Source organism: Brachypodium distachyon, chromosome 4 (assembly GCF_000005505.3).
Source record: "Brachypodium distachyon strain Bd21 chromosome 4, Brachypodium_distachyon_v3.0, whole genome shotgun sequence".
Lineage (NCBI taxonomy): Eukaryota > Viridiplantae > Streptophyta > Magnoliopsida > Poales > Poaceae > Brachypodium > Brachypodium distachyon.
In genome coordinates this window covers 34,603,562-34,622,460 of record NC_016134.3, presented here as the reverse complement: position 1 = coordinate 34,622,460, position 18,899 = coordinate 34,603,562, and the positions used below count along the sequence as shown (strand labels likewise).

Here is an 18,899-nt window from a genome sequence, read left to right as displayed (position 1 = left end):
CACAAGCAACGACGTTATATTCTTACACTCTACCATTTAGAGTAAGTTGTTCTCACGACCATTGCTTTCTTTCTAGTTCCACTAAGTTGTTCTCTTTTCGGTTATAAATGTGTGTTCTTTTTCTAAACAGCGAACATTGGGTGGTGGTGGCCTTCTCTTTCGAAGAAGGGTCGGTGACGTATCTCGATCCACTCCGACGGAAGAAAGGCTATGAGCAGCGCGACTTCAAACCCATCCGAACACTCTTCGAAGAGGCGTGGAAAAAGGCGGTGACTGGTTATGAGTTGCCAAGTTATGGCAGGAAGAAAATAACCCATCACAAAAACTTCCCATGCATAGAACAGCCGCAAGGTACGGTCTTCTGTGGATACTACTGCGCGTACATCATCCGCAATTAGATCACCAGTTTCAAACCCAAGACGAAGATGACTTACCAACAGATGGTGGATTACTTCAAGACCAAATCAGAATATGGACACAACGCAGCTGTTCTTGTGTTCAATATTCAGAGGAAGATAGCCACAATTCTCAACAAAGAGGTCCTGGAGGAAAACGGTGATTTTTATGAAGGCGGGTTTGTGCCGATGTATTCAAACTTTGATGTACAATGTTAAAGATTGAATATCTATGTTTTTTAAATAAGTTTTGTGAACGGTTACTGTTATCTATCGCGCGCGCGCGCTCTCTCTCTCTCACACACACACATATATATATAGAATAACTGTTCTTCACCCGGGGTCGAACCGACCTGGACCAGAGCGAGTTGCGCCTTGCGCGCGGCCCACCTAATTTTCCGTCGTCTCAGACGTAATTTCGTCTCCTTTTTTACAACGACAGTTTCTTAGTCGAGCTAAACCCACTTTCCTCAAATCGTGTGTGCGGTTCCGGATTTTTGGTTCGGTGGAGCCGGGGTGGCCTGGCGATTGGCGAGGATAGGTGGTGCTGGCGGCGACGCCTAGGGAAGGAGCAGCCGGCGGTGGCGCGTGAGAGCAGGAGGAGCGGCGCACGGGGCGTGGCGGCGGCTGGCTACGCGGCATGATGGCTCGAGCCTGAGCGGCGCCGGCGCCGGCGCCGGTCGTTGGGGCGACGTCCACCTCCATCCCCATCTTCTCCTCCGCAGCTCAAAGCCTTGTCCGCTTCAGCGCTACCACGGAGCCGTGATCCCCAGCGTCAAACAGGCCCCTCGCTAGCCTCCTCCTCCTGCTTCTTCCTCCTCCTCCTCCTTCTCTCTCTCCCTCTCCGGCGCGTGCGTGAACTGGAGATGGAGATGCTGCTCGTGCTGCTGCCGCCGCTTGGCTCCTCGGTAGCAGCAGCAGCCGCTCGGATTCAGCCCTGAGAAAAAGGTAACCAATCAAACCAATTCCTCTTCCTCTGTATTTTTTTTCTTTTAGGCAAGAATCTATCTGAGTTTTTTGAGGCAAAATTCCTCTGATTAATTCCAACGCAATGGAGCATTGAGAAATTTGTTGCTGCCATCACATCTGGAATAGTTAATTACAGCAGCCATGAGAAATATTATGTTGGATGGAGTTGACTTGCACCTGTTCGACGGAATGCTCGTGAGAGTGTTTTTTTTAGCATAATGCAGGTTTGTTCTTTACTTCCTTCTCTGCAAGATTGAAACACTGACCAATAATACTAAGATTTTATTGTCTGGTCTGCAGAAGTATTTAATTTGATGCCACTGTTTGAGCTTATGAAAAATTACATAGTAGAGTTGGCGTGATCATATCCTTTTTAAGTACGTTCAGGATTGTACATCCTCTGGAACAGAAAATAAACAGGGAGAGGAAATCATGCACATCCTCTTTTCTTATTTGTATTTGTCCTGCTTTTCTTTAGCTGAGGCTGAAAGCAAGCATCTTTGTGGTCATGTCTTAATGTTCTAATGCTCCCGCTTTCCTCTCAGAGTTTTCCTTAAATCTTATGGTAGCTTTTCACCTAAAGATCAAAGTGTTCCTCTATTATTTAGACACAAACCAGTAAAGCTCAAATGATGTGAGTTAATTAGGTCAAAAGCTGAACTGATGTGAGTTCATCAGGTGTTCCTGTTAGTTGGCTTGCCCAATAGATATTAGTTTGCTTGCTCAACTGAAACAAAAGTTTGATAATTTGGGACTGGCAAAGGGGGACATATATGAAGATTCTAATATTTGTCTCAGCACAAATATAAGCAACAAGGTCTTATCTCTTCCATTATTTTATTCCTATATGAAGTTTGAGGTCTCTAGTTTCAACCTGATGAAGGGTAGGGTGACTCGTTGTAGAAACTAGCAGACTTTGCTGGGTAATTAGAATTTGCAATTTCGTCTCAATGCAAACTACCAGACTCTAAACCCTGTCTATTCCAGGAACTACAAAGATTTGCTACAGGTGGTTTAGCACGTCAAGTATTTGTGCAGAGAAAGAAGGCTAGGGGAGGAGGTTACAGTAAAAATGTGCACTTGGCTTCCTTTAGTGTGCTCTAAGCTGTTTGTAGAAGGTATTCTTGATGCTTCTTTAATGTGTGTTGTAGGATAATCAAAGTTTTCCTTCTTCCAGGCTCTATTGTGCTTTTCAGATCATGTTATCCTATCTAATGCCCGCTACAACTCCTAATTATCTGTCATCTTGCCCTTTTTCTCGATTGTTAGCATGTGATTCGTTAGTTTTCTTGTGAGTTCCTCCCTATGTTGTCCTCTAAGAGATTTCATTTTGTGCACCGTAAGTCTTTGATCGCGTACATATATAATTTGGAATTTGATTTATTGCTAATGGAATAATTGTTTTCATATGGTTGGACATAACCAGGTTTAGCTTAAATAAGGTGCTTGCAAGCTTACAACAATGATTTATTTTGTGTTCCAAAATTACAATCTGTACTAATCTATTTGGAAAAATTGGACTTTAACCTCTTTCCTTGTGGATGTGTATCAAAACTGACAGTTGACTGCTGATACTATGTTCATGAAATTAAGAGAGATTGTAACGTTCGTTGGCTTTTCTTGATTATAATACGAGCATACTGGTGGTACCAGGTTTATATAATAATTCATTATTAAATGGAATTCTTGGAGTTTTTCCTTCATACCAGGTTTAAGAACTCTTATGCATCGAAATTCAGAGGAGAACACCTGCATGGTAAGTTTCTTTAGTTTCTATAACATACAGATAGAGCTGCTTTGTTTTACAGTACATTACTGATTCATGTGGATCTCAAACCCTTTCATGTTCGGCTTATGGATTGAAAGGTGTGATTGCATTCTCTGGTACGGTGATGGTCTCATCAGCTATTTTACGTTTGTGGAGAGTCTCAGCTTCTCCGACCATACACCAGTATACAGTATTTTTATGGCAGAGGTTGAGATTGTCCACTAGAGGAAGAGAAACATGGGCTATTTTAGCTCTAGGATTGAGGTGGAAGAGCTGTTACCACATTCAGAGAGCTAAACTTCCTCTAATTTTACTTGTGAGCATGTTGTAAGGTATGCTATGTAAACTCTTGTTTAACGTTGACAAAATTCTAAGGATAATAAAACTTGAACTTTTGTTCTGCTGAGTACTTGTTTACTTGTATCCCACCTTTATTTACTCTTTTCTTCATGTCACACGGTGCAGGTTAGGAGGTGAAAAGTATTTATGTATGGTTCAAGAATCAAAGCACACTGGATTATCAGATGTGAGTTTGACTAAATATTTTTGCTTTCGCCTCTTTGTTTGATGAAATGGACATGCTTAGAGTCTAAGATATGAATATGATTGCCGATAATGATGATGATATAATCTGAAACCTAATATCTTGTTGTTTCGTCATGTCTCATGACAAATACTCAAGCAAGAATGTGCAAATACTAACTTACTTACAGGTGCATTTCTCAATTATATTGATATGGTTTAAAAAATATATCTTGCAAACACAGAGTTGAGTAACATTGTGTTATGGTATTATTTGCAGGATGTTGGGCAATTTTGCAGGCAGTCATTGTGTCAGATGGAGAGAAGTGTTACTGGCCTGAGGGAGGAACGATGTGTCTGAAAGGGCTTGCATAGTTACAATCATGTCTATACCTTTCTTCTTCTGCTGTTGTAGTGCTTGAGCAGTTAAGTGAGGCATGTGTTTTTTGTGCTCGTCGTTGTTGTGACAAAAGAAGATTGGCTCCCTCCATAAAGCTCCAGGATTGCTTAATTTGACCTCTGTAATGATGCTTGAATTTTTTTTCGTTTGCCACTCTATTTTGTTAATCAAACAAGTTCCTGCGCGCGTCCAGCCTCTGGTCTCCTTAATATGCTTCGGAGTAATTTAGGAACAGGAAGCAGTTTAATACTTTCTAAAGGAAGTACAACTGCCTAGTACGAGGCTAGCTACTGTAGAAAGGGCAGTGCATGCAACATAACTTTCCTATGTCACATGCAAAATAATTGGACACAGCAAGACGGATGCCAACATAATTTTCTTACGATGCATGCAAAATAACTGTGCGGGCACAAATGCTCATTGCAAACATAATTTTCTTACGTCGCATGCAAAAATAACTGAACGGGAGCACAGTAGCAAACGATCGGTGCAAATTATATTGTCAGAAGCTAACTTTCCTACGTCGCATGCAGACTGCCTGCGCGCGCTCCGTGTTCGTGCGGCTCGCTTGGCCGGTGGGGTGCAGAATAGTGCGATATATATATATATATATATATATATATACACCCGTGGCCGTGATCACGCACCGCCACTGGTATTTAACAGTGCCTGTCTTTCTCACGGTCACCAGTGCATTTTCTGAAACTCCCTATGGATTACCAGTGGCGGTTGTGCGAACCGCCACTGGTGCTGGTTAGCACCTGTGGCGGTGATGATACCCGCCACCGGTGCTCGTTAGCACCCGTAGCGCAGGCTTAGTGGCGGCCCGCGTTACCGTCACCGATGTGTAATTCGGACCGCTGCTGCTAAGCTTTTTCCGAGCAGTGATTTCATCAATAATGAGATCATCAAGCCGAGTGGGGACTTTTTTCAAACGCGTGGAACCCGTGCTTACTAGGGTTCGCCCACGATAATAACTTCAAACTTGACTTTACTATGAAATTTTTAAACTTTGTAATCAATATCGTGAAGTGAACGTTGTATGAGATATATTTGTATGCTTTAAATAATGGTTGTGGTTTTAATTCGAAATATATGTGCTGTGTATTTTTGTTCATATGCTGTGTATTTTCTGTTCATATATGTGTTGTATATTATGTGTTCCGGAAACAATTTAATTATTTTTTAAAGGGAAATGCATTTTGGCCTGTACATTACGTTGGTTGCCGTTGGATCGCACCAGACGCGTTGTGATTCGGCGAGGGGGTGCAGCAGCGAGCAAAGAACCAACCTCCCATCCCGTCGTCCGGCCGTCTCCTGTCAAGACGCGTTGTGAAAGGCAATATGCCCCATCTTTTCCCCAAAACCACAGCACCTTGTTGCCCCCAATTCAAACACTCGCCATCCCCAACCTCCCATCCCGTCGTCCGGCCGTCTCCTGTCAAGCCACGAGAAAAAATCCATTCCCCGCCGCCCTCCTGCGCCCCCTGCAGCAATCCGGCCGCCCACCATGGACTGATGGACAGCAACCCCCCGAAGCCAAGCTCTTGTGGTTCCAGATCCTAGTCAACCAACCAATCCGGCGGGCTTCTCGCGCCGATCTCGGCGTAGATGAGGTGGAGGAGCGCGTTTGGTGCCGTTTGCTGCCGCCTCCCTCCCTCCTCCACGCCGCGTTCCTCCGTGCACTGAGGCTGACGGCGCCGCCAACCGCGGGCGAGTTCCACCACCGTCCGTTTTCTCCCCAGGACCCTCTTCCCCAAGGACGGTCCCTCGTCCTTCGACCACGGCGCCGCCCCACCTCTCCCTGTCTCTGTCTCTCCGCGGCCGCGAGCAGCAGCATCGCCGGCGCCGTGGTCGACCCACCCGAGCTCCCGCTGCGTGCCCGTCTCGTCCTCACGTGGACGATCCTTGTCGAGCTCCTCCGCAACAAGGTGGAGGAGATCCACATGCGGGAGAGCGTCTGGCACACGGGGCAGCGTCGAGCGCACCGGCCGCGTCGCGTGGCTCGGTAGCCTCGTCTTCTTCAACCTTCGGGGCGCCAACCTGGTGTCTGGTGACCTGGTGCTGGCACCTCTCGCGTGCAGGCAACGTGCTCGAGCTAATGGACGAGTGGCTGAACGACGCCTAAGACAAGGACCAGGCCACGCTCTGCGTGCAGCTCGTGCTGCTCTGCCTGCCGGAGCATTGATCGGACTCCACGGACAATGGCAAGATCCTCGCCAGCGATTGGAGCTGCAGCCTGTGCTGGTGGAGTTCTCACCGTTCCCGTGCCGGGCGCAGACGGATGCTGCCACTGATCGCTGATGCCTAACATTTGATCCTCGCAAGGTTGCAGTTTTGAGATCAATCTGCAGAGTTGCCATGCTTCCTCGCCTGATTCGTTAACAAGGAATTCTTTCAATATTGACAATTTGATCTTGCTTCTTGCAAAGTGCAGCGAAAATTGTAAAGATTTTGCTGGTGTTTTCTCTCTTCGTTGTATCTGTATTCTGTACTGGTGGTTTGTTATTTCTGTACAACCGATACCTTTCACCTGATTTAGCTAAGGAATTTGTTGCCTATATTTATTTATTTTCCAATGTACCGGTATCTTGTTTCATTGTTTGCATAGTATGATGAAATAAGATAGTAACACTAGGATTTAATTGAAACGTGGTCTCATCAAAGAGGCGAAAGAGAAATGAACCAAGTGGAGCAATCATGTCAATTAGATATTTCAATTGTGTGGCACCAATACGGAGCATAAACATCAAGTTATTTCAGTGTTACATCATCCAGATGACCAGATGCCATAGAAGAGGAAGCACATTGCGTCTCTGTCCATCTTCTGCAGAAAATGATTTCTAGCACAACCTCCTCGGCGCTCCTTGTCCCTTTTACAACCTCCTCGGTGCCGCCACCGCGCTGGGCAACTCTGCCTTGCCTCGGGCCTCCGCCCGGCCGCGCACTCGGCGAGCTCCGTCAGCTCCCCTCCAGCCACTCCTTCCCACTGCCTCTGACGCATCCAGCATTCCAGCTGCCGCAGCGTGCGCCCGAATGCGCCCACGAGCGCGGCGCGGTTCACAGCAGCGACTCGGGCGCTGGCCCCTTTCGGATCAATCGGATCAGCTTCCGTATCCTGAAGTGTATATGCTGGTCGATTATCGAGCAAGAGATTAACAGTACACAGATGGCCCTCACGAGCGTGGCGTCGGGTAGCACTAGCGCGTACTCCGCTGCACCTTGTTTGTGGCCCGACGTCTCGTCTGACAAGCTCGACAGCCGAGTCGTCGCCGTCAACCTCAGAGGCATGGACCTCGCCGACGAACAAAATCTCGTGCACTCTCATCGAGGTGGACATATGATCGAACGCCTTCAGCGCGAAGATGCCCTCGGTGTTTTCCGGCGTCCTGCGACCCACCTGCAGGTCTTAAACCTGACTAAGAATTCCCTCACGGACGAGGCGTCCCGTTCCCACCATAGCTGGTGTCGCTCGACCTGTCGCGTAACCGCCTCGCGGACGCCGGCCTGCTCAACAGCTCCTTCGGGTGTGTGATGTGTCGGCGCGGTCGACGGAGGAGCTCCGCGGCGACTGGCCCGCGACTGTCCACGTCCTCCACGTCTTCGAGGGCGCCGCCGACCTCCTCGCTGACAGCTTCGCCTGGCGGGACAGGATGTCGAAATTGGTACATGAGCTGGCGAGGGGTGGGAGACTAGGAGGGTGGTGGAGTACGAGACGAGGAAGAGAGTAGTTCCTCTCGTTGTACGACCCGATCTTGGTCCGGCGCCGGACAAGACGTCATCGTTTCTCCTCCCCTTTCTTCGATTGCGGTCGACGCGGGACCGTGCTATGCGGAGGGCGCCTGCGTCCCGTACCTGCCTGGGCTCGATTAACCATGGTCTCGGCCCACCTACGCACGGGGGTAGGCGCATGTCGCGACCGAATTCCCGGGGCAGTATAGGGCGTGTTTGGTTCTTCTGCAGGCGCTGGGGTGCATCGCACGAGCGGTGCTGTAGCAAGGGATGCAGCAGCTGGGGTGCATCGTCAAGTTGCAGCCGCGTGTTTGGTGTTCGATGCATGATGGGGCTGCAGGCGGGGCAGAGGAACGACGACAGGAGGCGGAAGAGATGGAGCGGGCGGCACCTGACGGCGGACGAGGAGGAACAATGGCAGAGGAGGAGGAGGAGGAGGAGGAGGAGGAGGAGGAGAAGAAACGCCTGCCCTGCCGCCTGCCTTACCCAATCGAGCTGGCGGACCAAATCAAGCCCCTGAAGGCGGCGCTGCGGCTGCAGATGAGGTCTAGGAGGGCGGAGGATTCAGCGGCGGAACCAATCGAGCCGGCGGCGAGCACGGGAACCGCGTCGCGAAGAGAGAGACGAGAGAAAAGGGCCGATGCACCGAAAAAACGGCCGATTCGACCGTACGCGGGATGCAGGCTGAGGAGGCCCTTTTTTCATCCGGCCCATAGGGGAGGAGCTGAGCACTGGTCGACCAAGCACCACAGCGCACTGATCTTGGCGCAGTGACGGAGGGAAGGATAGCACAAGCCAGTGAATGTACAGGCCAAATTGGCGCAGTAACGGAGGGCAGGATAGCACAAGCCAGTGAATGTACAGGCCAAAAATCCGCTCTCATTTTTTAATTACCACACTGATGGATCATAGCGACCGTTAGTGATGATTTCCATCATCAGTGACGGACGCGTAAACGTGACCGTCACTGATGATGGGAATCATCACTAATGGGTGGGCCGCCTGCCACTGATGGTAGGAAGTTAGTGACGGTCGCCCCGCCCGTTAATGATGAGATTTTCCGACTGTTACTGATAAACTTTTCTGTAGTAGTGATATAACGTTGCAGGACAAATTAACATAAGCTGTATCTGTGAGACACACATTGGCACATATGACACCCATCTGTATGCATGGTTTCTTTTCTTACCAACCAAGGGTCATAACATTAGCATCTGGATCAGAGAGAGATCAGGCACACTCAGGGACGGATCGTGGGGGAGGTGGGGGGGGGGGGGGGCGGGAGGGGCCACCCCGAAATTTCATTTTAGTTAATAGTTACTAATCAGCTCATTAAAAATCACTTTAAAATAAGTGAAGACTCTAATTTTGCCCTTCTAATTCCAACTCGTCCAAAGTACCGGACCGAGCTATGCCGTTACGGCACGGCCTGCCCCTATGGCGCCCAGCGCTGTCTCTACCGCCACTAGCGCCGCCCCTGGCCGGCGACCATACGTGTTGCGGCAGTACTACTTTCACTGTCTATACCGTTTATTAGCTAGGGAAGTTCATCTTCAGTAATTACTTGATGGACTTGAGTAGGTTGAAAAAAAGACATACAACCTTGGCAAGAACGACGTTCAGCGAAATATATGACCCATGCTTCTTTAGGCTCTTTAAATTCCGTGGGTGGCGTAGCTACCGAGATCAATGCAGTTAATTATGTCTCTCCTAGAAGTTGGTTATCGACTTCTCATTTTGTTCTAAGATTTTTCTTTTTTGTTGGCTCGTTTGTTTTCCTCAATGTATATATAGCTAGCTTGATGCTCCTAAGGGTACGTACTGCTTCTGTTCAGCAGATTAGTTTCTTAGCACTACTCACTGCTCATTTCCTATAAAGATTATTCTACTATATATTTCACGTTATGATATACTCCCTCCATTTCATAAAGCTTGGCGTATTTTGTTTCGTTAAGACAAGACTTTGACCGATAAAAACTTTATTAATATGTGATTTTTCATGCATGAAATTTATATCAATGGATTCGTCTTTAAAAGTACTTGCTAATGATCATGGTTTCGTATCATATAACTTACATATTAATAAATTAATTCTTGGTCAAATGCTTGTCTTAGCGAAACAAAATACGTCAATCTTTGTGAAATGGATGTGAAATGGAGAGAGTATGCTTTTGGCTATTTAGTTCACTTGATAGCTTTGCATTTCTGCAGTAATTAAATTTATAGATTTATCATCTATAGTGGCCGGTGTCTCTGGCAACTTTTAATATGATATTTTTTTGATCGGAACATATCAATATGAGATCTTGTTCGAAGATCTCATCGAAACAAAATTAACCACGAAGACGGATCTTAAATTAAATGTTTGGTTTGAGAGATTTAAAGTTGCATTTGACAAAATAAGACGTGCGCGCATGGACATCTACTGCTGCTAGCATGCTTGCCTCTGCTTCTAGCGGCTTGCATGCATGGTGCGTAGGCGCGGATGAGTTAACGCGAGCCGTTATTCCAATGCTTTATATTAATCTTTTGATGTAAAATTAGTGTTACGAACTTATCAACATAGGTACTAGTCTAAATCTGGTACGGAGCAAAGAAAAAACATACTAGACTAAATTTTCGAGGCAGAAGGTAACCTAATCCAACACCTGGACATTATGGACGCAAGAAATTTCAAGTTGACCAATCGGGAAAATCAACACGCTCCAAACCAAACCAGTGCCGCGTCTACGTGGGCCCCAGACGTCAGCGCCTCGCCGGACTGTAGCTATTCCAAGCGTGTACACCACAGCAGAGTATCACAGTCGCACGACGAGATCTCTCCCAAATTTCTCAGCTCCAGCGGAAATCCCAAACCCAGCTCGACTCCTCCGACCCGCTCGCCTCCCTGTCGGAATCGCGCATCTAGAGCTCGCCGCCCTCGCCATGGCGCAAGGCACCGCGCCCTCAGCGGGCGGCGGCGGCGGCGTTTTCTCCACCTCCGCAGCGGTCGCGACGACTCCCCCGGGCACCCCTCGCGGGCCCCAGCCGTCGCCGGCGGCGGCGGCGGCCCCTTCCGGCCACTACGCGGTCGAGCTCTACTTCGACCCCGCGCTGGAGAACCAGGTGCTCAAGGCGTGGAACGCGCTGGCTCGGCGGCAGCTCAGCAGCCGCCTCATCGACACCGCGTCCCGTCCGCACCTCCCCTTGCTCCACCTCCCAGCCGCCGCGCTCCCAGACCCGCTACGCCTCGCCCCCTGCCTCCGCGCGCTGGCGTCTCGCCTCGATCCGCTCCCGCTCGCGCTCTCCTCGCTTGCGTCGCCCCCATCGTCCCTTGACGCCGGGGTGCTCTTCCTCTCGCCCACGCCCTCGGCCGCGCTGCTCGGCCTCCACGCGCAGCTCTGCGAACTGCTCCGCAAGGATGCGGGCCTCGAGGTGCCCGACGGGTTCCGCCCCGATAACTGGGTCCCGCGGTGCGCCGTCGCCATCGATGTGCCCCGCGGCCGTATGGCCGAGGCCTTCTGCGTGCTCCGCGACCTCAAGCTGCTGCCCGTCTCCGGATACGGGATGGACATCGCGCTGGTCGAGGTCGCGCCGGTGGTCAGGGAGGTCGTGTCATACCCGCTCGGTGGCAGCGGCGGCGCTGGAGCCGACTGAGAGGTACGATCTTGCTCGATTTTGAACTGAAAAGATTAGATTTGATGTGAGATTGGATTGTTGATTCTCTGATCTGCTTTGTACTAAAAATTTCAAGATACGATGCTGAATTATTAGCAAAACTAGGAGGTGAATAGGATTTCACCGTGTTGAATTAGAGTTGACTACTCAGTCGGTCCATTTTTGCAGAGGTATTAGTATCTCTGTGGGTATAGATGCAGTGAAGTAATCTGCATAGTCAAACTAAAAAACTGGATTCGATCAATTTGCTATATGTTTGGCAAAACAGGACCCTCCATGGTCTTGTTCGGAATGACTGCATACATAAATCACCGTTTCCCACCCTGTTCTTAGTATTCGTATAAAGAGGGGGTCAGAAAACTAAACAATATGATTTGGTGGAACGTGAAGGTACCTTGGCTTCAGTTTGGGTTGAGTAATGGGGGTAGATGATCGGGTCCTTGCCTTTTTCTCATCTTCACAATTCTCCTCGGATGTCGAATCGTCGGGGTGGTGCACGGTTTCATTGGATCGCTTGGAGGTAGGACTCCGGGCGAGCAGCAATGTGGGGAAGAGGAGTAATGGAGGAGGAGGCGAGTGCCACGCCTTCCACAAGCTGCTGCTTTTTTTTTTTCTTGGCGCTGCTTCGTGCCCTTCCCGGGCGGTCATGTGCTGCTCCACACGCTCCACCTCTTTTCACCAGGTAGCGAGGTGTGTGGTTAGAGAAGAAGCATTGTTTTTCATGTTTGTGCTCTAGCAACTACCAGTATCTTCTTGTGTACCAGTAAAGTAGAGAGAAATTTAGACTAGCGTTTTTCCAGACTGTCACTAATCGGCTAAGTGTGCAGATAAGAATAAAAAGAGAATGCAAGAGATTTTTATAGATATTTGGTAGCTTTTTTTTTGTGGTGTTGTAGCAGATAGATTATAAATATAAAACAATTAGTAGAGTTTGAGTATGAAAAATGAATAGGTGAATGAAGAAATTAACATAGTAGTTGAAAAGAGGCTGCAAACATGAATGAAATACAAATGAATAATGAGTGGAACACAGAAAACAACATAAAAAATAGATGAGTTTGCAGTGCATAGAGGCATAGAGAAACAGAGAAGGAATCTTTTTTATGGTGCTCAATATCTAGAGATATAGAGGACCAAAGGAAGAATCCCTTTTGTTGCTGTTATTACTTTGAGATTAGTGCATTACAAGACACAAATTTTCTAGTTGGTACTCCCTCCGATCCATAATAAGTGTCTTGGATTTAGTACAAAGTTAGTACAAGTTTGTACTAAATCCAAGACACTTACTATTATGGATCGGAAGGATAATGACTATTCAATGTTCTTCAATATTGCAAATGGTAAAATTTAGATCTGACTGTGCATTTATTATTTACAGGGGTTGTTGTAACCTGTACAATGTCAAGAACATATGTACGGACAATCATATTTAACAAGGACATCATAATGATATTATTTGCATTTCCTTGTGCAATTCGCCCAGTTTGTGAAAAACCAAGTCGGAAAAAAAGGTAGATCATACTGTATCCTAATGAATACAGTATTTGTTTCTTTAATCTTTTTGGTTTATAATATCCCCTCCTCAATTGTAGAGACTTCGCAAACTATTACCCATTTTCATGTTTATTGTAATGTTGGTTTCCTGTGTGTGTCAGTGTGTGTGTGCCTTGGAGTTGAAACTGATTGTGATGTCTTCATTCTTTTGGTCTCGAGATTGGCTAACACTGAACAGGTGGGAAAGTATCTCATATGTGTTGGGTATTTTAATTTAGGGGCAGACCCCAATAGAAATGCCAATTTATTGTTGTATGAGAAACCATAGAATGTACTTACATTATGTATTTTGGTAATTTGATTCTGTGCACTTAACTCTGGGAGTTGGCGAGGTGCATCTGCAAAATAATTTTATGACGTGTCATCATCTGTTGATTACAGGTAACTTTCACCTATCCTTACAAGTTGTCAAACCTGCATAAGTACGATGATTGACGGATCAACTTGTCAAATCACTATTTTTTATATGTTCCAGCTGATTTCACCATGGCACACACAACTTTTATCCGCAATTGCAAAGCAAATCTGAAGCCAAATGGTTGGCGTGCATATATGGAATTTTGACGCCATCGTGCGTTAGCAATTCTGAACGCTATTAGCAGGTGGCGTATTTTCTGTGAGGCAAATTCTCTCATGCCCAATACTCCATCCACCCCGGAGTATTAGCTAAGGGTATATCAGTCTTTTCATATTTTTACATTACTAAAAATAAAAAAACTGGTCGTCTCCCTCCCTCCTGAGCCCTCTCTGCTCCCTAGTTTCACAGAGGACACGCCGCCTATCCCAGCGCCACTGGCCCGCCGCCCTCGACCCGCCCGTGGCGTCGCCTCCCTGGCCCTCGCCCTCGCCCCAGCGCGTGCCTCCTCCGCCGCCCTACATCCAGCCCGCGGCGCCGCCGCCCTCGCCCTCCTCCAGCGCGCCGCAGCCGCCCTCGGCCCTCCACCCAGCTCGTGCCGCCGACCTAGCAGCGCGCCGCCGCATTTGCCCTCCTCACAGTGCACTGCCGCTCTTCACCTAGCCCGCGTCGCCGCCCTCATCTTTCCCCATATCAACCTATAGCCGTCGTCCTGCCCATCGAGAACAGCAATATGAGATTAATTTACAGACCACTTGGCTGAGGTAAAATTTCTTATGCAGCCGGAACCAGAATTTAGATCACTAATGTCTAAAATTGTCGAAGATCTAGGAAGGATTTCAAGTGATACTGGCGAGGAATCGGAGTGACAAACAGAGCAAGGAATACATATCGGAAATTAGCAGCAAAGGCAGTGAGATATTCAGATAAAAATCTGCGGCATTCTGGGGAAATCCTGTGAACATTTATAATGGACAACACTGTCCAGCAGTGTACATGTTGATGTGGAGCCTCATTTCACTTACAGAAAGGAGGTAGTATGTTGATTTGGAGCTTAGTTTACTTCCAGAAAAGAGGTGGTAGTTCACTGACGTTTGTGGAGTGGGAAGGGGTTATGGGGCTTCTCATTATTGGTGACCAGATCCTTGTACTATTCTAGGCATGATCACCTGTATCTCCTCTTGTAATCACCGATAATATTGATTAGTTTATTACATTGAAGCTAGTGATGTTCATATGTTTCTGATTGTGCCTGGGACTCTTCTATCTCTGAGAACCCTAAAAAATAAATTCACTAGCCTAATTCTGTATGGTTTTACAAATTCTGATGTTGTAGAGATGCGCAGAGGGGAATTAGCTCCCTCAAGATGCAGATGGTCTCTTCTACCGATCTGGACATGTGGATTCTACTCTGAAGGAAAAGATACCTCAATTAGATTTTCAAGTATATACAAAACTTGCGAAGGGTTTGTAAGCTGGGCATTGCACAGCCAAGCTGTAATTACATCATCGTTTTCTCCTTTTCTGCTGTCTTCTGGAGGTGTCTCGACACCTTCCTTTGGCTCCTTGTACTGAAAATATTCTCTCTTTCTAATGAATCAGCAGAGCACCTGTCATGCCCCGTCAAAAAGTATATACAAAACCAAGGAAAAAGTATGCCAATTCAATGTTAATTAAATAAATATATATTAGAAGAAACGATGTCCCACTTTCAGCGGTCCGCAGGATATATAACAACTTTACATGAACTTTCAGCATTGCAGTATCAAATTTGCCCGATGAAAGGAGACCAAAGCCTAGAACGGTATTCTATTACTCAATAATAGTTAGAAACTAAAGAGTTAGGTAGTGACACAGCCTTGTTCAGATTACAGTGGAGCTACGTGCATGGGAACTCCTTTCTGAATTTAACAATTTGGCACTGCGCATGCAATAGAAAAACATAGTTACAAATATATTCATGCTTACAACGTGGGCGAGAAATGAGAATAGGTCACTCTATACATGTGTGACTCGGCGGCAATGGTGAATTCCTGAATTGGTGTCCCTGACCCCCTATCGATGCGATGGCGTTACCGACAATATTTCCTTTTCGAACTTCGATGGTACTGCCGACATTAATAATCGACATTGTTGACCATGGAGTAACTCATCACAGCAATGAATGGAACGGAAAAGGTCAGCGGTAACACCTTTCGCCACGATCCGCATTTGACGCCGGTTCGGCACGCCGACTGAGATGAGAGGTGTCACGCGCAGATGCTCGATTCCAAGATCGATCTTAGTATTGCATCTCGTTCTCACACTACCAGCACACCGCTTAAACCACTGAAAAGTTTGTTTGAACCATTGATAAACCGTAATGATTCCGCATATAAATGATAAATTTCCTAAAAGAAACCTACTAGTACGTGAAATTCTAATTAGCCACGAACTACGGAGGACCCTGCCTCCACCGCTTGACCATCCGCAGCAAGATCTCGTTCCACGTGTCGATGGGACCAGGGAGGCACCAGTGCACGCAGTCGTTGGCCACTCGGTCGCCGCCGCCGCCGCCGCCGCCGGCGTGCATGTACGGGCCAGGGTGCCCGTCGGCGCGCATGTCCGCCAGCTTCGTCACCTGGAGCGCCTCCACCGTCACGGCGGACCCGCGCACCCTGGCCTCGTCGGCTGCCGCGGCGGCCTCCTCGACCTCCGTCCGCCACAGCTCCCGGTCCATGTACCGCATCTCCTTCTCCCCCGGCGCGTACGGCTCCGACCGCGCGCACGCGTCGGGGCTGTCCCACTCCCCGTCGAAGTGCGCCGGCGAGAACGTCGCCACCACGGCCAGCTTCTTCTCCCGACGCCCGGCGCTGGAGCTGGCGCGGGCGATGATCTCGCGGAGCGCGTTCTTGACGGCGAGGCGGAACACGCCGAAGAAGCCCGTCTCCGGGTGGATGGGCTCCGGGCAGTGGTGGCACCCGATCACGGCGCCGCGCTCGTAGTACATGGCCGGGTGCAGGAACCAGTGCCCGATGGAGAGCACCACCACGTCCATCCCCGGGAGCTCCGCCGCCCAGCGCTCGTCCGGCTGGTCCAGGTAGAGCCTGTTGTGGTCGACCCCGCCCGGCGCAGACGACTTCTCCGTGCCGTTGACCAGGAACGGCGACCAGAACACGGACACCGTCGCGTTGTGCGACCGGAACTCCCACCGCCGGAACTTGCGCTCCTCCTCGCCCTCGCCCCCGGCGCCGAGGACGAGCTCGGCGGGGAACTCGGAGCCCAGGAGGCACACCAGCGACTCGCACTGGTTCCGCGCCAGCGAGTCGCCCACGAAAGCCACGTGGCGGCCGCGCACGAGCTCCAGGAACTCCCCCGGCGAGAAGGGCGGGAGCGCGCACCCGTGTCCGCGCGGCCGCCACCGCCAGTACAGGTAACCCTTGTCCGGCCGGCCGTGCGCCATGCAGTTCTGCCCGTCCTTGATCGTCCCGCCGCAGCTCGACCCGTTGTACCGCGGCCCCGCCGCGTCCCGCACCCATTCCCCATCCGAGTAGTCGCACCGCGGCCGCGCCGCCGCCGGAGCCACCTTCAGCATCTGCTTTCTTGCCCCGGCCTGCTGCTCCTTATTACCCCCTACAAACCAAAAAAAGAGAGCCTTGTCATTGCGCTGCGCCACATCGGGCGAGTCTTTGAATGCGGCGGTTGATTACCGTGGGGAGCCAAGGGGGAATGGGAAGGGTCGGCGATGGGAAGAGAGGAGATTAAGTAGTGGAGGAGGGCGAGTGGGACGAGGGCGTAGACCGCGAAGGTGAGGATCTTCTTGGTGAGGCGTGGAAGCGTCTGCCGGGAGCTGGAATGGGGGCGAGGAGTGGAGGCGCCCATGGCTGCTGCCAGCTGAAAGTGGAAACTTGGCTATCTTTAGGTAGATCGTTGGTTGATGAGAAAAGTTTGGGAAAGAATCCAAAGACTTGCTCTATGGTAATTACTTGTGGTTAGTGGAGATGGCATGAGAGAGAGGGGATCAGGAGCTTAAAGATTGTGTACTAGTATGAATCAAGATGGATGTATCATATTTGTAGTTCCTTGCCAGGACCATATATTATACGGAGTACTATTTGTCTAGATTATCCATACATTGAGAATCAAACAAAGTTTGACGCGTGCATTATTTTAGGAGTAATTTGGACGCAACGGTGCTGGTGACATTTGTTTTTCCGTGCAGCACATGATGCAAGTTTTTTGTACCGCTATGGTCTTTCATTCTCAGCATTATGAACACTCAGGAATAAGGTAAGAATGCATGCGCAAAACAGAGAATAAAAAAGCACATGAATTTTGTAGATTTGATCTTTCGGTTTGCACTAATAGAAAAACATTACGTTGTTATGTCTGGTGCAGGCGGCAGTCGTGGAAAGGCTGTCCTCTCGGGCGATGGTGCGGCCTCAAGCTCCAATGGCCGTGCGCCATTGACAACGGGTGGTAGCCATGCGTCTCCTGCGGCAGGAGGCGGCCGTTCACTTCCGGCCGTGGGGGGGCAGTTCCAGCATCCTCGCGGACGGATGATGGGCGGGGCGGTCACGGCTGCATCCCAGGGTTCACCTTCTTCTCAGGGCGCGCCTCCCCGGCCGACTGTCCCGGAGGTTCGTTCCTTCTCGGCGCTGCCGCCATCCGCCTTTGGTTCGGGCAGCGCCTCTGGTGGTGGTGGTTTCTCCTTCGGAGCCGGCCCGAGGAGCTTGCCGGTGGTCGCTGTAGGGGGCGAGGTTGCTGCGGGGCTGGCTGCTCCTCGCGGTCGCCTTCCGCCGCAGGTAATCGCGCCACCCCCTGTTGTTCCTCGTCAACCTGATGATCGTCAAGGTGGTGCTGCTAAAGAAAAAAAGAAGAAAATGATATGTTGGCGTTGATCATGTGACCAAAGAGTGCCCGGTAGATGTGTACTGTGTGGTGTGCGACAAACATGATCACAATGAGCTCCGGTGTCCTATCTTGAAAATGCCCCGTCCAACCGCAAGGCTATGTGGCTATGACGGTGATAAGATGGTTTTTTTTTTCAGATTCCCGAAGAAGCAATGGCTGGTAACGGGGTTGCGCCAAGCATATCCCCTACCGCCTTGGTTTCTGTGTCGGGAGGGGCTATTTTGGCGGAAGTGCTCGAAGCGGAGCTTCGCCGTATGATTCCAACTACGAGTTCCTGGACTTGGGAGGCAATCCCCCACGGCAACAATGCTTTCGTGGTGGCTTTTCCCTCACAAGAGGAGCTCCAGCGGTTCGCGAATTTGGAGATTCGTTTAAAGTCCCAGAATGTCTCGTTGAAATTTAGCGAGTGGAATCCCGATGAGGTTCCAGCTGCCTTCCACTTGCACATGGTCTGGGTACATGTTAAAGGTGTGCCTCCATCCTTGAAACATTTTCTTGGGATGTGGGCGGCCGGCTTTGTAGTTGGCGTCACCGAGGATGTCGATATGTTCTGTTTTCGGAAGAGAGGGATGTCCGCATTAAGGTCACTGTGCTGGATCCCACGCTCTTTTCGGTTGATGTGGATGTCGCAATGGCAAAAATTGGGTATGTGCT

The 18,899-nt window shown here is 49.3% G+C and overlaps 2 protein-coding genes and 2 long non-coding RNA genes across 10 annotated transcripts; 3 read left to right on the top strand and 1 right to left on the bottom strand.

The window, feature by feature from the left end:
* The first annotated feature begins 745 nt into the window (after positions 1 to 745).
* On the top strand, positions 746 to 4,246 carry LOC104584670. Of its 6 annotated transcripts, XR_001408089.2 has the most exons (6): positions 746 to 1,343; positions 1,501 to 1,588; positions 2,352 to 3,120; positions 3,231 to 3,464; positions 3,598 to 3,658; positions 3,935 to 4,246. It is a non-coding gene; the product is annotated as an uncharacterized LOC104584670 (long non-coding RNA). The 6 variants fall into 6 exon arrangements; XR_732546.3 differs by lacking the exon at positions 1,501 to 1,588; XR_001408088.2 differs by having other exon boundaries at positions 1,501 to 3,120.
* Positions 4,247 to 10,596: 6,350 nt separating this feature from the next.
* Positions 10,597 to 13,316, top strand: LOC100844622. Its single transcript, XM_014903330.2, has 2 exons — positions 10,597 to 11,425; positions 12,822 to 13,316. Exon 1 carries the CDS (start codon positions 10,712 to 10,714, stop codon positions 11,420 to 11,422), a length of 711 nt encoding a protein of 236 aa, XP_014758816.1. The 5' UTR covers positions 10,597 to 10,711; the 3' UTR covers positions 11,423 to 11,425; positions 12,822 to 13,316.
* Positions 13,317 to 13,390: 74 nt separating this feature from the next.
* On the top strand, positions 13,391 to 14,598 carry LOC106866899. The gene is made up of 2 exons (XR_001408072.2): positions 13,391 to 13,669; positions 14,135 to 14,598. It is a non-coding gene; the product is annotated as an uncharacterized LOC106866899 (long non-coding RNA).
* A 1,017-nt stretch (positions 14,599 to 15,615) lies between these two features.
* Positions 15,616 to 18,572, bottom strand: LOC106866898 (protein ALTERED XYLOGLUCAN 4-like). 2 transcript variants are annotated; one of them, XM_024454766.1, is made up of 3 exons: positions 17,711 to 18,572; positions 17,042 to 17,225; positions 15,616 to 16,964 (listed from the first exon to the last, which is right to left on the bottom strand). In XM_024454766.1, the coding sequence occupies exons 2-3, from the start codon at positions 17,211 to 17,213 to the stop codon at positions 15,787 to 15,789; spliced, it is 1,350 nt and encodes a 449-aa protein (XP_024310534.1). In that variant the 5' UTR covers positions 17,214 to 17,225; positions 17,711 to 18,572; the 3' UTR covers positions 15,616 to 15,786. The 2 variants fall into 2 exon arrangements, with proteins under 2 accessions (XP_024310534.1, XP_024310533.1); XM_024454765.1 differs by having other exon boundaries at positions 17,042 to 18,570.
* Positions 18,573 to 18,899: the final 327 nt, after the last annotated feature.